This window comes from Acomys minous, assembly GCF_964271855.1.
Source record: "Acomys minous genome assembly, chromosome: 14".
Classification (NCBI taxonomy): Eukaryota; Metazoa; Chordata; class Mammalia; order Rodentia; family Muridae; genus Acomys; species Acomys minous.
This window is the reverse complement of record NC_140496.1, coordinates 90178576-90193422: the sequence shown is the minus strand read 5'-3', so window position 1 is coordinate 90193422 and position 14847 is coordinate 90178576. Positions and strand designations below refer to the sequence as shown.

The 14847-nt window shown below is 38.6% G+C and overlaps 1 protein-coding gene across 3 annotated transcripts in view; it reads right to left on the bottom strand.

Moving 5' to 3' along the window:
* Positions 1-14847, bottom strand: part of LOC311582680 (sodium/hydrogen exchanger 9B1-like) — a 40954-nt gene that overhangs the window by 11166 nt on the left and 14941 nt on the right. For all 3 annotated transcript variants that reach the window (XM_084755916.1, XM_084755917.1, XM_084755918.1), the window contains exons 5-8: positions 9800-9970; positions 8326-8468; positions 7051-7178; positions 988-1163 (exon numbers count right to left, since the gene is read on the bottom strand). In XM_084755916.1, coding sequence (XP_084612042.1) covers positions 988-1163; positions 7051-7178; positions 8326-8468; positions 9800-9970 — 618 coding nt within the window. The remainder of the gene's footprint in view (positions 1-987; positions 1164-7050; positions 7179-8325; positions 8469-9799; positions 9971-14847) is intronic.

Here is a 14847-nt window from a genome sequence, read left to right as displayed (position 1 = left end):
AAGATTTTTCAGATGCCTGTTAGTGATTTGCGTATCTTCTTTCAAGTCTAATTCCTACTCTTTCAGCATCAGTCATCTGTAGACAATCTAAAGTTCTCTCCATTCTGGAGAGCAAGAAGTCAAGTATCAAGGCTTTGGTATCTGGTAAAGGTCTTTTCCTCATAAGTCACCTTCTCTGTGGTCTCATGTGGTGGAAAGAGCTCTAGTTACACCTTTTCTAAGAGCCCTAATAGGCCAAAGCTCAGATGTAACTTTAATATGTGGTTTCTTGACTGTTTCAAAATTATTGTTAATAATGTTGTTTATTATATGTGTGTGCATATGTGGTATTTTATTTGACTAAAAAGGAGAATTGTAGAGGAATATCTTGTGTGGATGTAACAGCTGTCAATAAAAATCTGATTGGCCAATCAGCTGGGCAGAAGGACAGGAAGTGGAAGGTGGGACTTCCTGGTAGGGAAATAAGGAACTCTGGGAAAGAAAAAGAAAAAAGGCTTTGAAAGAGGAGACACCTGGGAGGATATCTGGCCACATGGCTGGGTGAGACAAGGTGGACAGATTAACTTAGGTGAGATAGTTAAGAGTCTGCCCAGCTAAGGCTAAGTTTTAACAAAGTTAAAAAAATATATTGTTTGGGGGCTTTTGGAGAAATCATTTTTTTAATATTTAGAAGATCCATTGAAAAAGCCAGGCGTAGTGGCGCATGCCTTTAATCCCAGCACTCGGGAGGCAGAGGCAGGTGGATCACTGTGAGTTCGAGGCCAGCCTGGTCTACAAAGCGAGTCCAGGACAGCCAAGGCTACACAGAGAAACCCTGTCTCAAAAAACCAAAAAAAAAAAAAGATCCATTGAAGGACCTTACCTGGTCAAGATGAGCTTTCTATGAAGAATAAAGAGATATTAAGGTTTTGGTTAATAAACATAAAGGGGATGCCAGAAACCCAGCTTAAAGAACTACAGAAAAAGGTGGCTAATTTTCTTATTTACCAGATGAAAAGACTATGCTCAGAAATGTGTTGAATCCAGTGATGGCCACAATATCGTCCAAACTGCTGGCAGCCACTAGCAGGGTTGGAATGCCTTTGTCAACGCCATATCCGTTTTCTTGCAGCAGCAGCATGGAGGGGACAACAACCGCAGGAGAGACAGCGCCTAGGACAAAACTGAGAGGCAGACTGTAAGGACCCATGCAGCCCTTTAAGCAACTAGTGTTCCGCGATCAGTTTCATGTGACAGTATTATGCTTTTGAGTAAAAGCTACTTAATGGTGCTAATGCGCAGTGCACGTTTAGTGCTGGGTAAAACTTCACAGAGATTTATCTTAAGATTTCGACTGGCTGGCCTTGAACTTGCCACGTAGGTGAGAATGAGAGGATGACCTTCTTCAACTCCCAGTCTTCCTTCTTGCCGTCACCCCCAGAGTGCTGGGATTACAGGCATGCCTCATCACACCCAGCTAACTTTCTCTTTCTTGCAGTATCAGACCCACTGATGGCAAATACTCCGATAGTCTTATACTTAGCATCAGAATATAGGCATTTTTCTCTAGTATTTAGGAAACATATCAATACGTGGCATGCAGAATACAATGCCTAAAAGGCAGTTGTAACATCTGTGTAGAATTTTTTTTTTTCTTCTCCACAGGGAAACATAGATATTGTCCAGGGAATGGTGGCTGATTTTTATGCTTTAAACTAAGTGCTTTCTTTGCATTTTGATTCTCCTTCCCCGAAAAATGCATAATTGGGAAAGTAAACATGACAAGCATGCACTCTGCCTCACTCCACTTATTAATGTATCCTGCCAGCTACATAATTTTCAGCTTGCTTCATTGTTAACATAATTTTTCCTTCCTTCCAAAAAATAAATGTGAGCCTCCAAATGAAAAGAAAGAAAGAAAGAAAGAAAGAAAGAAAGAAAAAAATTGTACTGAAGCCAGGCAGTGGTGGTGCATACCTTTAACCCCAGTACTCAGGAGGCAGAGGCAGGTGGATCCGTGCAAGTCTGAGGCCAGCCTGGTCTATGAAGAGATTCCAGGACAGGCAGGACTACACACAGAAAATCCCTGTCTTGAAAAACTAAAAAAGAAATAAAAAGAAAAGAAAAAAAAAGAAGGAAGAAATTGGACTGAGCACAAACTGTAGACCTCTTTTTCTATCCCTACATCATTTAAAATGAAGATATCAATACAATAAGAAAATTCATAACACAACTAGTAGACAACAGGAGAATCCTCAGTGGACAAGAAACCAAGTGTCTTCCAAGTATAAGAGACAGAGGAGGAACTCAGGGGGGAAACACAAGCCCAATGCCAATATATTACATATGTATCAGATAGCCTAATGTACGCACAGATATATTTTTAACTTATATTTTCTAATACGTAGAGATGTCAAGAATTCCAGATATTTGTTGGCCATTTGTATATTTTATGTGAAGCAATGTCTTTTGCGCGCGCACCCACACATACACACACACACACACACACACACACACACACACACACACACACACCCCTAGTGAGAAAGAGTCTTACTCTGTATCCCAGGCTGGCCTTGAACACAAAACAACCCTTTCATCCAGCTTTCTAAGTGCTGGCATTTTAGGCATGAGGCCCGATGCCTAGCTAGCTAGGTTAAGTTAGCTAGGAAAAGGTTGACTTGTAGAATTCTTTATATACTGATGATACTAAGTTCTTGGCAGGTATATACTTTTCACATATGCACACCTTATTTTGGATGCTGTTCCATTTCCTGAGCAAAAGTTTTTAAGTGTGATATAGTCCCATTGGTCCATATTTGCTTTGGTTGCAGGTAAATTCAGTTTCATACTCAAGAAATCATTACCAAATTCTCACCTGGGAAGGGAGCCATGCAGAAGGGCAAATGGGGTGTGGTTGTTAAATGCATCAGATTTTACTAATCCAATTCATATCTTTTGTTTGTTTGTTTGTTTTCAAGACAAGGTTTCTCTGTGTAGCCATGGCTGTTCTGGATTCACTTTGTAGACCAGGCTGGCCTGGCCTCTGCCTGAGTGATGGGATTAAAGGCGTATGTCATCACTTAGTTTGTATTTGCTTGGGATACTGTAACCTCTGTAGTGACATCTAGAGTTCTCACAAAGGCAATCTGCTGCATATTATGTTAGAAGGCCCATGTATCTTTAGGTGAAGAAAAGTTTGATGCACTCCTTTTTTGTTGTTGTTTTGTTTTTGTTTTTGTTTGTTTGTTTTTTGAGATAGGGTCTCTGTAGCCCTGGCTGTCCTGGAACTTGCTATGTAGACCAGGCTGATCTTGAACTCACAGAGATCCCTATCGCTACCTTCAGAGGACTGAAATTAAAGGCAGGTAGCACTCAGTTTGCCTGTAGCATTCTATTCTACCAGATAATTTAAAGTTCCACTGGGTAATTAACTGTAAAAAAGTTTGAGACTTACCCAAATCTTATATGGCTTCCTTCACGTATCACTTTCTTTATAGAGCTTCTTTTTTTTTAATTTTTTTCTCCTTTATTAATTTATTCTTGTTACATCTCAATGGTTATCCCATCCCTTGTATCCTCCCATTCTTCCCTCCCTCCCATTTTCCCCTTATTCCCCTCCCCTATGACTGTGACTGAGGGGGACCTCCTCCCCCTGTATATGCTCATAGGGTATCAAGTCTCTTCTTGGTAACCTGCTGTCCTCCCTCTGAGTGCCACCAGGTCTCCCCCTCCAGGGGACATGGTCAAAGCTGAGGCACCAGAGTATGTGAGAAAGTAATATCCCACTCTCCACTCTACTGTGGAGGGAAATATAGAGCTTCTTTAACACATAACATATATAAGAATCCAAATCTCAGCTGGGCATGGTGGCTCACACTTGTAATCCCAACACTTGGGGAGGCAGAGGCTGGTGGATCTCTGTGAGCTCAAGGCCAGCCTGGTCTACAAAGTGAGTCCAGGACAGCCAAGGCTACACAGAGAAACCCTATCTTTTTTTTTTATTATTAATTAATATTTTTTTGAGAAACACTGTCTTGAAAAATAAACAACAAAAAGCAAAGCAAAACAAAACAAAAACATGAGTGGGGAGAGTAAGAAGCCCCAGGTCAGCAAAGACCAAATGTAGGCAAAGGAGGAAGACACTTGCTTGTGGTGCACGGGGCCAGGTGCTGCACGGTGTTCTTGAGCAGGTCTACCCATTCCTAGTCATCATGCTGTACATCTCTACAGACAATTTTACCTGCCTATTTAAAACAAGCAAATGTTCTTCTGTTCTGTAAACTTTATGAAAGGAATCTGAGCTGGGTGGTGGTGGCACACTTTAATCCCAGCACTAGGGAGGCAGAGGCAGGCGGATCTCTGAGTTCAAGGCCAGCCTGGTCTATGCTCTAGGACAGCCAGGGCTACACAGAGAAGCTCTGTCTCAAAAACAAACAAACAAACAACTCACTCCCAAATATGAATGTTTTCTACTTTTAGAAATTTACATTTTATGTTTAAGCTTTTACTTCATTTGCCCTGTAATAAAAATTATATATCAAAATGTAGTTTTCCTCGAATAATATTCCAAAAACCCTAATATACTTTCTGACTGAAACATCCCTATCCTGACTTGAAATGTCACCTTATCATAAATGTCACACACACACACACACACACACACACACACACACACACACACACACACAGCTGACCATGTAAATCCTATATTCAGACTACAAGTATACTTACCACAAGTTGAAGTAATTCATTTGACTATCCTATGACTATTTTTTAATCTCTAGAACTGAAATAATTAGAATGAAACCATCATGAGAATTATAAAGATGAGTTAACATGTAAGAAGCTCACATAAAAACCAGCAAATGTTTCAAAACTATTCATTCATTGTTTCAGTAAGTAAGGGAAGTAAAACGAAACACTAACAATTTCAGATGGACAGTTTTGGTCTTTGAGAACTGGGCACACCCCTCTCAGGAGACAGGATCCTCTTCTGATGTGACAGGGTCACTTAGAAAAGCTGCCATGCACCTCCTTTGCTTAAAATAATTAGACTTAAGTCATGTATTTGAAAGTTAATAGCTTACAGATAGAATTAGAAATCATTAGAAGGTAAAGAAGAATGGAAAAATGATCTAATATTGGTCCTATATTATTCCCATATTAAAGGCTAGAAGAAAGAAAAGGATAACAGAGAAAACAGAAGAAAGATTTGCCAAGTTAGGGACTTTTATGGCCTGAACTGTGACCCTACCCTCACAAACATACATGTGAAACTAAGCAGGAACAAGGCTTGATTCAGAAAGAGAGCATTTGAAGAACCAACTAAAGTTCAATGCAGCCATAAGGGTGGACCCAAATCAAAGAGGACCAGTGTCTTAAGGATAGAAAGAGACCACGAGGGTGCTTATAAGGAGAGAACAGGCCATGCAAAGATACAGGAAGAAGGTGGCAATCTGCAAGCCAAGTACAGAGTCCTCAAGAGAAATCAAACCTGCCAACATCTTCATTTTGGCCTTCCAACCTTAAGAACTTTAAGTAATAAATTTCTGCTGTTTTAGCCACTCATTATTTAGCTAGTTAATAAAGGAATTAAAAGCCGAGTCACATATGATAAGGAAAGATTCACAATGTATATACTAGATGAAAGAATTTGGTCTAGAACATAAACATAGGGCCTGGAGAGATGGTTCACTGGTGAACAGCCCTGGCTGCTCCTCCAGAGGATTTGAGTTTGAATTTCAGAACCTACATGGCGGCTCACGACCATACGTAACCCCATTTGCAGGGCATCCAACACCTCTTCTGTAGATATGGCATGCATACAGTGCACAGATACACATGCAGGCAGAACATACATACACATAAAATAAAAACAATAAAAACACAAGTTAAAATTCAGTAAGAAGTCAAGGAACTTCATTTTTCAAATTGGCAAGAGATTTGAACTGACATTTTACCACAGAGCTGTCTGGGTAGTTCCAGTACATAAAACAATGCTCAGTGCCACTGTTATCAGAAAAACAAAGCTAAGTTCAAAACACAGTACCATGCATAGTCTCAAAACAATGCTGTGAGTAAGCAAATTGTGTCAATGCAGAGGACCCAATACCCTGCTAACTTTAAGATTCAAAGTGTAATCAAAAGGCATTTCACATGGATATGTTTTAATTTTATAAATAATAAAAACAGGCCTGGGGTTCAGCTTAGTAATAGAATACTGCCTCATATACTTGAGGCAGTGAGTTGATTTCTAGCACAGATATATGTATGTATGTAGGTATGTATGTATGTATTCACGTATGTATTCTATTATTTCACAAGAAAAGTTTGAAATCCACTATATTTGGCAATGAGTATGCAGTGTGTGAGCTTTTTACAAATTTGGCTGGAATGAATAAGTGGATGCTATAGTTAATGAACTGAAAACTGAAAATAAGCTAGGAGCTACAGACAGTGATTCCAGTCTTGAGGAATTTTGACACGAGGGAATGGAAAACTGAGAAGACCAATGTGGCTCTGCACCAAGAGAAAAGGTTGTTTTGTGTTTTTATTGCTCTGAAAATAGAAGCATTTTATTTACATGCCCATGAATAAATTCTCTCATACATACATACATGTGTTATATATGTTTGTATGTATGTACATATGAAAATGAGGTCACTTGACATACTCAAACACACAGACACACAACAGAAGAGGGGATAAGATGACAGACTGTTTGGCACTCTACACTGAGGAACTAGGAGCGTTTGAGAAACTGACAGCAGATCTTTGTCAGAGACAGCGCTTTGCTATGTTCCTCTGACTGGCCCTGAACTAAGTAGGACACTGCCTCGGCCTCCCTAGCGTGGGATTACAGGAAAGCACAGCCATGCCCAGCTGCACTTGGTAGAGGCGGAACATGACTCTACCTTTGACCAATTGATTTTTAAGGATTCTTGTTCATCCCTGGTAAATGATTTTAAGGAAGAACTTGGCTCTACCATATTCAGAGTATCCAAAGCCTTAACCAAATACCCTTAACTGTGTAACTTCATGTTATGAGGCAAAGGAGAAAAGCATTACCCTAACAGGAAGCCCCACTGCCAAGGAAAGTTCATAATGAAGTGGGAGAAAAAAGCAGCTGAGCAGGCCTCAAAGAGGCACGGGCCGAACGACAGTCTCAAGCACACGCCCTTCAGATGCTTCAAAGCCTGAAACAGAAAAGGGACATTTAGATAAGTTACACAAAGAGCTAACGTGACAATTATTTCGGCAAACATTGTAACAGCATTTCTTTGAGGGATAGCAATTCCCACTTGATAAAATGTTCTTATAACGACTTGCAACGATTTACTTCTCCGTGACTACTTCTATATTCTTTAGTTTCCCATCGCACACCACAATGATAGCACACTGGATTTTCCCCACCACTTAATTAGTGGTGAACTATTTAATTTAATAATAAAAACCACTAAAATGTCAAATTCTTTTTAAAAAATTTAAATATATCTCAAAAGGAAAAAGTTTTCTACTTTCTTTTTTAAATTCTTTCATTCTTAGTATCCTTTAAAAAAAGATTTTTAAAAATGTATATTAGCGCTCTATCTGCATGTACACCTGCAGGCCAGAAGAGAGCATGAAATCACATTATAGATGGTTGTGAACCACCATGTAGTTGCCGGGAATTGAACTCAGGACCTCTGGAAGAGCAGACATGCTCTTAACTGCTGAGCCATCTCTCTAGCCCCACTTTTTAATTTTCTTAATAGTTCAATGACACCACCAGTAATAACTATTTACCCGTATGGTATAATTTCATTAAATATATATACTTCCCACACGTATGTCTGTAGGTATTATATACGTAATAAGTCACCTTTCAATAATTCAAACAGATTTCTAATCTCCAGATTATAGTATTTTAAATGAACTTTTCCCATAATATAAAGTTAATTAGGAACATATTTCTAGACAGTTATAAAACAAATTGTCGAATTTTTTGATGTCTCTTTTAAAACACAGTGACAAGAAAGTTACTTTATCCTTGTTAACTAGAAATAAATAGTGGCCATGGAAAGCCTCTCAGTTAAGAGTGCACTTACCTAAGCTCAGCTATTTCTATGCATGTCATTAAAGAGGATCACTAATAGAGATTTTATATCACAGTGATTTCTCTTGATATGAATAATGATGGCAGCAAATAAAAACTATGAAACCCACACTTTGGTCAAGTCTCTGATCTTTACCTTAGCTTTACATGCAGACTCAGAACAGCTCCAACAAAAATCGTGCTTCTCTTTCTTTCTGCTATTTTCTAATATATAAAAGACTTTTACTTGAAATTGATTGGAAACTTACCTGAGGGTCCAGTCCAAGCCCAGCTCGTATTAGGATAATAGTAAGGGCAGTGTTTCTTAAAGCTGAAGACCATGAAGTAGGAATACGAACAAATTCATAAAAAATCGGAACATTCCTGATGACGAAACCAGCCAGTAACATCCCTAAGGTAGGAGGGAAGGGAAGGGAAGAAGAAGAAGAAGAAGAAGAAGAAGAAGAAGAAGAAGAAGAAGAAGAAGAAGAAGAAGAAGAAGAAAGTAGAGAACAAAGTATATCCAATTAAGCTTAATTTTTCCAAAAGAGAAATGTGGGGGTAGATTGCATAAAGCAGAGGATGTGGCATGGGTGGAAATGCAGAGCACAAACATGTGCAAGTGTGGTATGGTAAACAATTCAGCAATGCTGGGACACAGACAGCAAGGATGAGAGTGAGGAGACCAAGGAGCAGAACCCACATCGTGGAAGGCTTCTCCTCTCTGGAAGAATTGGGGCTACGGGAAGGTTTTATAGAGGTATTGATATAAGAGCCTTGCAGTTTTATGTGTTGGCCTTGGTGAGGTAGACAGTGATAAAACAGGCCACGGTAAGAAGGTGATGCCTTCGGTCCTGGAGAAGTTGGAAACAGAAGTTGTGGGAAAGAGGGTAAAGAGCCAGTGACTATTTGGAGAGAGTTGGATGCAAGGGCATCTATCACGGACATGTTAAAAGATACTGAGATAATCTCTACAGACTCTGCCTATGTAGATATATGGGTTACTTAGACTGTTTGAGACATCAGAAACAATTCTCCCACTAGCCTTCCTGTCCACACAGAGTCACAGAACAATAGGATGATGAAACGATGGGTAGCACAGGAGTGGCAGACAGGTGTGCACAACACAGGAGTGGCAGACAGGTGTGCACAACCCAGATGCCCACGCAGCTCCTTACATAATGTGTGCAATGTTTTAGTTACATGACATGCACAAAACTTCATCCTTTTCTAAATTTCCTTTCCTCTAGAATGCATTTTAAACTAACTTTAAAATGTATTAAATAGTAAAGCAGAACAAAAATACATTGAGGATTTTTCAAATTATTTTTAAAAATAGACTGTAAAAAAATCTGTGTGTAGAGAATAAATCTATATGGAAAAGCTGTATATACTTTCATGTGTGTAATCTTGACAGCTTTTAGTAATTTAGGTTAAGGTTTTATAAACAACAGTGTAATTCATAACTTTGCAATCATATTTTGTAATTAATATATTTATTTGGCTAAAAAATTAAGTCATTCATTCTGACAGTCTGCTTAATGGCTTGATGCCTTTGCTCACTAGATGGATATTTTTAATAAACTCAAATGAGCTTTAAAAAGCTGTATATATACATACAGCAAATGCATATAATCTGAAGTTAGATATACCTTATTAAAGAAAATGATATATCTAGTCCCAATAGAAAATGTTCAAAATTTACAAATAGTCAACAAAAAATGCAGCTGATTATATACTTACCAAGAAGAGGCGGAAGGGGAGGCACTACGGGTATTCTAATGCCTTCTAAAATTTTCCCTCCGAGAAAGGCACTGTAAAAAATAACTACAAGTCCAAACAAATTTCCACCAGGGAGAACTTCTTGGCCTATAAGGGCCCAGAGTAGAAGCCATAATACCATGAGTGTAACTCCTGAAATAGAAAACATTTACATCTATATAGATATAAATCCATGTGACCAAAAATGAATACTATTTGTTATATTAATATACAGATTTATATAGCTATGAACATTGTAGATTAATACTGTATTATGGTATAGTTGAAGAACAGTTGTTAAGATATATTTCAGAGACCCTATCAGTTTTTAGGACAAGTGAAACAATTTTTTGAAAGCATTTTAAGGGTGCCAGGTAAAGGTGCTTGCCATAAAGTCTGATAATTTGACATCAGTCTTTGGAAGCCATGTAAATGTTGAAGGAGACAACTAGAACCTGCTCCATGAGACTGTGCCTTGAACTCAACATATATGCCATGGCACATGTGTCCTTTCATTATACATGCATGCACACAAAGAGAGACTCTAAAATAAAAAATGTCAAACTCTATGTGAATTTTCTTCGTAGTGTTGGGAATTCAACCCATGGCCGCACACCCTCAGCTCAGTAAGGCGCTAAAGGGTTCATGTATAGCTTAGTATTTTTCTTTTCCTTTCTTGTCTTAAGGTAGGGCCTGGCATTGCCACCTAGGCTGGTTTCTAAGTGGCCTCTTGCCTCTGTCCCTAACATCTGACACTACACCCCACACCATAAAGCCACATCAGGAAGAAATGTTATGACAATATGATGGTATTTTCTTAAGTTCTGAAACAGCTTTTCCAGGAGAAACACGGTTTAAGCCTGACTTATATTCCCAACCTAATTCATGGTCACAATGACAGAGCAAATGTTTAAACATGAGCAAATCAAGTCTTTGTACTGAAGAAAAAAAAACTCATGTAATTGTTGTTGTTGTTGTTTGGTTTGTTTTTCTGAGACAAGATTTCTCATGTAGGTCTGGCTGTCCTGGAACTTGCTCTGCAGATCATGTTGGCCACAAACTCACAGAGATCTGCCTGCCTCTGCCTCCTGAGTGCTGGGATGTATACCACCACTGCCTGGCTATATTTTTATAAGTATCAGAAAGGGCAAAGCCTGGGGGAAAATGGACCTGGACATTGTGGGAATAATTATAAGGAACCTTATGAGCAGGAAGTACTGGTGGGCAGGCCTAGGGAGATGGTCCAGCAGGTAAGAGTGTGAGCCATGCAACTCTGACTACCTGAGCTTCATCTCCAGAACCCAAGTAAAAATGTTGCACGCTATGTGCTTCACACTGAATCCCAGCAGTAGGACTGACTGCCATGGGGAGTCGGGAGTTGGATGTAGAATTATTATTAATACTATTGATTCATATTATTAATAATGAGGCAGTTTCTCCTTAACCAGGTGTTTACCCACTTGCAGAGACACTGCAGTACAGAACAAGATAGGAGAAAACTGGCTTCTTTCAAATCGCTCCCTCATCTGAACAGAATGCTCCCTCCAAATCATCAAGGGTCTGTCTACTAAGTTATGCACCAGGTACATGGGAAACCCATGAGAGGACAAACAAAACAACAGTGACAGAAGACACTGATAAAAGACAGAAGGTGCTAGAAGGTGCTAGAAGCCCTGGGACAGAAGGATCTCACAGTTCAAGAAGAGGCCTATATATTTTTCAATATTTTTGTCATACTTCACAAAATTCTATTAATTTCATATTTACTGAATAAATAAGTAGATCTTTTAAATTTAATCTATTTATTATTTTGTCCAACATCATGTGTAGAATGTTCAAAATAAATAAGCAAGGTCTGATTAAGTAAAAAGCTGAAGAGAAAGGGGGGCTAAATATGAACAGAATAAAGCTAGGTCCTCATGGCAGATAGGACACACAGCTAAAACAAAATTCAACAGCACAGTGAGCATACAAAAATAAGTAGCCTTCCTATATGCCAATAGAAAACATGCTAAAAATAAATCAGGAAAAATAGTGCTATTCATAACTGCCTCAAGAACAATCTTGGAATAAATCTTACCAAAGAAGAAGTCAACAGCTCAATCAAAAAATGGGTTACTGAAATGAGTTAAAAGCTCTCAAACATTCCCCAACTATCAGAGAAAGGCAAATGAAAACTACACTGAGATTCCATCTCATCCCAGTCAGAGTGGCAGCCACTAAGGAGACAAGTAGCAACAAGTGCTAATGAGGATGCAGACTTAAGGGACCTCATACTCTGTTGGCAGAAACGTAAAGTAGCCCACCCACTGCGGAAATCAGCATGAGGGTTCCTTATGGAAACTAAAAACCAATCAACCACGTGACCCAGCTATTTACCCAAAGGACTACAGGTCAACATATCACAGAGATGTTGTGTGATCTCGGTGGGCATGCCCTTGTGTACTGCTGCACTGTTCACAGTAGCTAAGTGACAGAACCAACCTTGGTGTCCAACAGGAGAAGAATGGGTAATAAAATATGTGAGAAACAAAGTTATCACTTACAGAAAAATGGATGTAGTTCAAGACAACCAACTGAATCTCAGAAAGAAAAAGATTACTTTTTTCTCATTTGTGATTTATGGATTTTATATCCATAAATCCACAAAATCATATATGTGTATATGATATGAAAGTAGAAACGAAAACTGGCAGCAACAAGGATTAACAGAATGACAAGAGACGAGAAAGGTGAGGATGGCAGGGATGAGGGAAATTTGATTAAAGCATACTTGTATAAAATATCCTCAGCCGGGAGTGGTGGCGCACACCTTTAATCCCAGCACTCAAGGAGGCAGAGGCAGGCAGATTTCTATGGGTTAGAGGCCAGCCTGGTCTACAAAGAGAGTTCTAGGACAACCAAGGCTACACAGGGAAACCCTGTCTTGAAAAACCAAAAACTAAAAACCAAACCAAAACAAGAACAAAATCAAAAAATTGTCATGTAGGTCAGGACCATGTACATTAAAAAAAAATTTAACAGAGCAAAAGAAAACCATTAAAAGCAATTAATATAACATAATAAAGAGCACTGTGGAAGACGAGAGAGGAATTATCACCCTGCTCTGAAAACTGATCATAAAAAATTAGGATGAAGGTTAAAGATGGTAGCAAGGTACAGCTTGGAATGTATAAGGTAGCTAGGAAAAAAAAAAGTTCCTCTAATAATGCAAATCAAAGACTTTATTAAGGGTCCCTGGCACTGTCATGGTGGCCGTGGCCTGGTGGGACTGGCTGCATGCAACATTCCACCCAGGAAGCTACACAAAGGTTCTTGATATTCTTGGTCAAGTTCTTTAGAATCATGTCAAAAATTAGACTAGCTTCAGGGTAGCCAACTACAAGAGGTGATTCTTCTGGCTGAAAATGAACTGTCTGGGTGTCTTAAAGTTGCAGGGCAACCAAATTGTCTCTACCATGGTGTCATTAGTAGAAGGCTCCTCTTGCAAACTACTGGAAATGGCCAATATAATCAGTAAATGTCTTTGATGGGGTGGTGGGAAACTGATGTACTTAATTGTTCTGTTATGCTAAAAAAGTGTCCATTTTATTGACATTTTACATAGAATATAGAAAACAAATATGTGATATTTTGGATAAAAAGTTTGTTAGTAAGCTTTCTTGTATACTACACCAAATAGCTAAGATAATTTATAAAGAATGGACATTTCTTTTTGGCTCACAGTTTTGGCAGTTCTAATCTACAATCAAGTAAGCTTGCTGTTTTTTAGCCTTTGGAGAGTGGGGTACCAGATAGCAATGTGGGGCAGAGAGCGAACAAAAATCTCCAATGCAACTGTTCATTCTCATTTGACTTCTAATAGTTTGTTTTCTATAAAGAATAGAAATATTATTTTAAGTGGACCTTATTGTTTATAATAGTCTTACACACACACACACACACACACACACACACACACACACACATGAGTACAAAACAGAGAGGTCCCATGCATGCCCGCTTGCACTATCAGTTCATTGCCAATCAACCTACATTCATGTTTCATGATCCAACAGCCCGTGGGGTTGACTAACATGTATCCACCACTGTATTATCAGACATATCTGCAATGTAAGTGCTGCTAAGCATATGCAAATCAATTCACACAGTAAAACACAGAATCTAGGACAAAGTTACAATCATCATTTCAATAAATAATATGGCCACTTGACAAAATTAATTCTAACAAATCATGAATGTATGACATCTTTCCATCTTCTAGTGTCTTCCACAACGTATTCTTAAACATAAGTTAAGAGTTTTCACTATAGAGGGCTTTAACATCTTAGGTTAAATTTATGGATAGGTATTTTATTTACTTATTCCCATACTTTTAATTTTTTGAGTCTTTTATTCTTTTTTCAGTGATTCATTGTTGGTGATTTTAGATGTTTATTTTGTGTCCTGCTATGTGGATGAAAAGTGTTTATCAGATTTAAGGATCTTTTCATGGGACACATCATCTGCAAACAGATAATTTGACTACATCCTTTCCCTTTCATGTCTCTTCCCCGCCCCCTTTTTTTTTAAAGATTTATTTATTTAGTATACAATGTTCTGCCTGTATGTGTGCCTGCCTGCCAGAAGAGGGTACCAGATCTCATTATAGGTGGTTGTGAGCCGCCATGTGGTTTCTGGGGATTGAACTCAGGGCCTTTGGAAGAGTAGACAGTGCTCTTAACCTCTGAGCCATCTTTTATTTTTCTTGTTTATTGCCCTGGCTAACATTTTAAACACTATGCTGAGTAGGAGTGTTGAGCAAAGACTGGGAGGAATGACACCCTTGTCCTATTCCTAATTTCAGAGAAAATTTTGGTTCATTTTTGAAGTTCTTAGAATTATGTTCGCTATTGTTTTATAACATACAGCCTTTATCATGTGGAGGTATAATACATCTATTCTTAGTTTCCTCAGAATTCTCTCACTGAATTTTATCAGTGGCATTTCCTGTACCTATTGATCACGTGATTTTAATCCTGGATTATAGT